Source organism: Zalophus californianus, chromosome 1 (assembly GCF_009762305.2).
Source record: "Zalophus californianus isolate mZalCal1 chromosome 1, mZalCal1.pri.v2, whole genome shotgun sequence".
NCBI lineage: Eukaryota > Metazoa > Chordata > Mammalia > Carnivora > Otariidae > Zalophus > Zalophus californianus.
In genome coordinates this window covers 10191450-10196657 of record NC_045595.1, presented here as the reverse complement: position 1 = coordinate 10196657, position 5208 = coordinate 10191450, and the positions used below count along the sequence as shown (strand labels likewise).

Genomic DNA, 5208 nt, shown 5'->3' with positions numbered 1-5208 from the left:
TAAAATTTGATCAATTAAAATATTTATTTTGAATAATTGCATTTAAACTTTTGATGTTCACTAATTATATCATCAGTACTGTGCAGGGGTTTTTTTTCTTTCTTTTTTTTTTAAGATTTTATTTATTTATTTGACAGAGAGAGACACAGCGAGAGAGGGAACATAAGCAGGGGGAGTGGAGAGGGAGAAGCAGACTCCCTGCTGAGCAGGGAGCCCGATGCAGGGCTTGATCCCAGGACCCCGGGATCATGACCTGAGCCGAAGGCAGACGCTTAACGACTGAGCCACCCAGGCGCCCCAGGGGTTTTTTTTCTTAAAAAACAAATTTGAATGTCTTATTTTTTTTTTATTATGTTCAATTAGCCAACATATAGTATATCATTAGTTTTTGACGTAGTGTTTGATTCATTAGTTGAAATTCAAATGTTTTAAAAGAAAAACGGTTTTTTGGAAATAAGCTATGAAAAATAATTTTCGGGGCACCTGGGTGGCTCAGTCGTTAGGTGTCTGTCTTTGGCTCGGGTCATGATCCCAGGGTCCTGAGATCCAGCCCCGCTTTGGGCTCCCTGCTCAGCGGGAAGTCGCTTCTCCCTCTCCCTCTGCCCCTGCTTGTGTTCCCTCTCTTCGTTCTCTCTCTCTGTCAAATAAAATCTTTTTTAAAAATAATAATAATAATAATTTTCATTTGTGTCCAGGGAGGGTGGGAAAAGGCCCCTGGCCGACCTTGTCCCCATCCCCCGCCCAGACTATTTCCAGAAGCAGGGAGATCCCTTTCTGGGGTCCACCTGATCCGGAGAGGGGACCCCGGCACCTATGCGGTCTCCTCCTGACCGCCAGGTGGCGCCAGAGTCGTTCATCTCCCTGATCCCGGCAGCAGCCTGCGTGACCCGGAAGCCGTGGCTGGCGAAGGGGGAGTGCTTCCGGGTGGGAGCGAGGTGACCCGAGTCGCTGCTGCGGGAGTCTGCGGCGACTGCAGCCATGGGGGCGCATCTTGCCCGGCGCTATGTGAGCGATCCATCGGGGGAGCCCGACCCCCAGCGGATGCCCACCTTCCCCCCCGACTACGGCTTCCCGGGGCGCAAGGAGCGCGGTGAGGCCCAGTGCGCACGCGCGGCCCGCGGGCGTGGGACGCGGACGCTGGCACCCCTGAATCCCGGGGTCCCCAGGGTTGGGCGCGGGCTCCCAGCGCTGTATCTGCGCTCAGCCTTGACCCCGGCCTGGAAGAGTCCAGAGGACACGCGTGAGCCTGGCTGAGTGTGGAGGCATTCCAGGCAGAAGTCACAGTTGGAACAGAAAGCCCAGGGGCAAGAGTGGCAGTCTGGGGCTGAGAGGCGGTCGGAGCCGGGCTTGGTCTTGGAGGCAGTGGGGAGCCAGCGCAGGGTTTATCACGGAAGGGACGTGTCCGTTGTTTCTCTGTCCAGGTAGCACTGCTGTTTGGGGTGTAAACAAAACAGGAGGGGCCCCCTCACGTCGCACATGCTGTCCTGCTCCTTGCTCTTTTTATGTAGTAATATCACAGGCGTATCGAGAGCCAGCCTGGCCAAGTCTCAGTTGGGCACCGCGCATTCAGCAGGCACTGGCTAAAGGGAATTCCAGCCCGGTGGGAAAGACAGCGGAACCAGGCATATCTCGGGGGCGGCACCTGGGGGTGTCAAGGCAGGCTTCCAGGAGGCGGTGGCTGTAAGCAAGATCTGAGAGGGGTAGTAGGAGTTGGCCAGATAAGATACAAGAAGAGGGGAAAGTCAGTGCTTCCAAGCAGAGAGACGTGGCCAGAGTTGCCTAGTGAGAAGGTGCTGGCTGCTGGGTGGGCAGCGACTGGGAGACCTCTAAGCGGGTGGTGTGCAGAGAGAACGTTAGGAGGTGGACTCCGCTCCAGTGTCCCAAATCCTGATGGTCCTGCAGCCCCACGTGAACCTGCGTCCCATCAGTCCCCCACCTCCTTATGTGAATCCTTACCTTCACCCAGGTCTCTGCTCCTCTTGCTAGCTGGGCTAAACCAAAACTGGGCTCAAACTGGGCTCTCCTTGGCATCTATCCCTGTGCAGCCGGACATCACAGGAGAACACCCAACCTGGCTGACTGCTGTCCCCATGACTCCCCTCGCTGACCCTTCATGCTGCTGGTTTTCCTGCTACCTTCCCTGGCACTTGGCTCGCTCTCGTGCCTTCCTAGACAGTCCCACACCTTCTCCCTCAGACTGCAGCACCTCCCTCCAGCCAGTCACTTACACCCTTATTAAGAAAATAGAAGCAACCAAAAGCGCTCAGCTGGGCTTCCTGCATCCTTGCGACATGGCCTTCTCTCCTGTTACCCCGGACAGTCTGCTCCTGCTCTAGCCAAGCCCCCGCTCCAGAAGAACCCTTTTGTGCCACCTGTCACATCCCCTCGCCTACTGGCTGCCCCAACCCTTCTCCTCGCGCAACATTGGTTTTCCCATCAACATGCAAACACAGTTATTTCTACTGTTTCAAAATCCCCTCCAGCTGTCTCCCCACCACTTCACAGAAGGGGCTCCTGTCCAGCTTCCCGCCCACCCCCACTCTGTCTATATCCCTCAACCCCCTTGTCAGTTCTCAGTTCTCACTAACCTGCTGCAGTTGGCTTCGAAGTTGATCGCTACCACTTCCTGGAAACCTGGTGCCCAGGCCCCCGCACACCCACCCACCTCACTGATGCACCCTCCTGATTCCTCCCCACTTTCCTGTCTTGTAAATGTTGAGGTGCCTTGCTGCTTGGGCCTTCTGTCTCCATTCCCACCCATCCCTGGGGGTCACTGCTAGTCCCCTGGTTTCAAGTGCCTTATGATGCTCCCAAGTTTTTTATCTCCAGCTGGGCCTGGACCCTCCACTCCAGACTCGTGGGCATCTCCCCCTCAGCGGGTCCAAAAGAGTTCCTGACATCCCCACCAAGCTCACCCACATGCTTGGGCCGAGATCCCTGGGGCATCCTGAACCTCTCTTCTCACCTGAAGGCCTTTGCACCTACTGTCCCACCATCGGGAATGCGCTTCCCCCCCAGGTGTGACTCACTCCCCCACCTTCAGATGCCTTTCTGAGGGACGCCTGCATCTAAGGCTGTGACCCACGCCCCAACACTGCCTCTCTCTCCCTTGCTTTACTTTTCTCCCTAATACTGATCATTGCCAGACATTCTGTGATAACCTAGTTCCACCTGTTTGTTGTGTCTGCCTTCAAGGGCAGGCACCTTTGTCTGATGGCATGTTCCCTGCTGTATCTCCAACACCTAGCACACAGTAGGTGCTGTGTAAATCCTGGCTCATGCCAGGGCCCCTGGTGCTGGTTGCGCAGTACTGCCGTGGAAGCCAGCAGGGGGCTGCAGGTGGATACCCCGGCCTGGGGCTCAGATGAAGTGAGGGTGGCGGGGGGGAACCAAGTTGGGGCTCATCCACCTGTGGAGTGGCGATCAAAGCCACGGATGAGAGTGAGCAGAGAGCTCCTAGCAAGAACCACTGGAAGCCACCATTTAATGTTTGGGTGGCCAGAGAGTGGTCCCCAGGGAGCTGTGGGAAAAAGAACATTTGAGAAAGAAGCAGGCAGGAAGGTGAGGAAGCATGGAGTCCTGGCGTCTTGGGAGGCCCTGGTGAGAGCCATGTGTGGGCAGTGCTGGGGTGGAGAGGTGGGGGCTGGAGACAGAGAAACGGGACTGGGAAGCAGAGGGGGGGAAGCCAGCCAGGGGAAGGTGCAAGATCACTGCGGACACCTTTTGGTGCTGATGGGAAGGAACTGGGATCAAGATGTCGAGGGGAGTGGGGGCTGCGGATGCATGATGGCTGGGTCTTGGGCGCCCTTGCCGGGCTGAGAGCAGGCGGGTGCAGGCTGGGGTAGGTGTCCAGGGTGATTTCACCCGTGTGCCAGGCAGGCATGGCACCAGGACCAGGAGCCAGTTCAGCTCTCTCTGAGGCACACGTATTCACTCAGGCGATGCTCACTATTGACCCTGGAGCTGGGGACCATCACTCCGCTTCTTAGCAAAGGAAGTGGAGGTGGCCGGCAGGGCAGAGCTGGGATCCAGGTGCCCTGGGCAGCGCGCCCGACCCTGGCTTGTGGCCGGCAGGGGACGCACTGGAGAAAGTGGTTTCTGAGTGTGGGCTCTGCAGGGTGGGGCTGTCTGGAGAGTGAGCCTGGGGGAGGGAGACCCAGGGAAGGGGAGGCACTCTGCGGTGATGGGGCGAGGGGGACCCTTCCCCTGCCTGGGCCTCTGTGTCCGGAGTGTGGTCTTTGTGCAGCTTAGAAAAAGACACTGCCAGAAGGTGGCCGTAAGCCAGGTGCCACATCCCAATGGGTACGCCCCTGAACCGTGGCTCCCGGGAATCAGGTGTGAGGGTGGGGGACGGGTCTCTGGCAGTCAGACCCTAACAAGCCCCCCACCCCTCGCAGAGATGGTGGCCACACAGCAGCAGATGAACGACGCACAGCTGGTGCTGCAGCAGCGAGACTACTGCGCCCACTACCTCATCCGGCTGCTCAAGTGCAAGCGCGACAGCTTCCCCAACTTCCTGGGCTGCAAGCACGAGCAGCACGACTGGGAGTACTGCGAGCACCTCGAGTGAGCCCCAGACCTGCCCCGCACCCCCAGCCCTGGCCTGGCGCCCCGCAGGACACTGCCCCGGAGACGAGGGATGGTCAGCCAGGCCCCAGCTTGCTTGAAAGAGGAGTCTCAGGGAGCCCGCGGGGTGGGCCAGGCGGCGTGGAGGCCCCCTGGAGGAATGGCCAGGCCCGGCTTCTGCCCCGGGCTCACTGGGGTCAGCCAGCTAGCACCGGCTCAGGCACACCCCACACTTGAGCCAGGCACACAGGTCTTTCCCAGTCACAGGCTTCCCAGAGAGCTGTGGGGCACCCGCTCCTGTACCTTCGGCTCCCTGGGGCTTGGGAGGGCCTGGCCGTGGAGCCTGACGCCCGTTCCCGTCCTCTGCCCACAGCTACGTGATGCGCATGAAGGAGTTTGAGCGGGAACGTCGGCTGCTCCAGCGGAAGAAGCGGCGGGAGCAGAGGGAGGCGGATGTGGCCAGAGGCCAGGGGCCCGGCAAGGTGGCCCCCGAGGTCACCCTGTAGTGGATCCGCCCCCACCCTGTGGACCAGTTGAGAAATAAAAGCCTCCAGGCCCCTCAGCCGGAACCGTGCCTCTCTCTGTGGTGTGCTGGTCCCCAAACCTTCCCCCCCAGCCCCCCAAAGAAAGCCTGAGTTCGAG

General features: G+C 58.8%; 1 protein-coding gene across 1 annotated transcript; it reads left to right on the top strand.

The window, feature by feature from the left end:
• Window positions 1-896: 896 nt before the first annotated feature.
• Window positions 897-5135, top strand: NDUFB7 (NADH:ubiquinone oxidoreductase subunit B7). Its single transcript, XM_027582332.1, has 3 exons — window positions 897-1090; window positions 4398-4566; window positions 4940-5135. Exons 1-3 carry the CDS (start codon window positions 979-981, stop codon window positions 5070-5072), a joined length of 414 nt encoding a protein of 137 aa, XP_027438133.1. The 5' UTR covers window positions 897-978; the 3' UTR covers window positions 5073-5135.
• Window positions 5136-5208: the final 73 nt, after the last annotated feature.

What these genes read in the sequence shown, in the direction of transcription:
- NDUFB7 (XM_027582332.1), top strand. Translation starts at nt 979, where the DNA reads ATGGGGGCGCATCTTGCCCGGCGCTATGTGAGCGATCCATCGGGGGAG. An exon ending in CCCGGGGCGCAAGGAGCGCG is followed by an intron (nt 1,091 to 4,397) that starts GTGAGGCCCAGT and finishes CACCCCTCGCAG; the next exon opens with AGATGGTGGCCACACAGCAG. An exon ending in GAGTACTGCGAGCACCTCGA is followed by an intron (nt 4,567 to 4,939) that starts GTGAGCCCCAGA and finishes CTCTGCCCACAG; the next exon opens with CTACGTGATGCGCATGAAGG.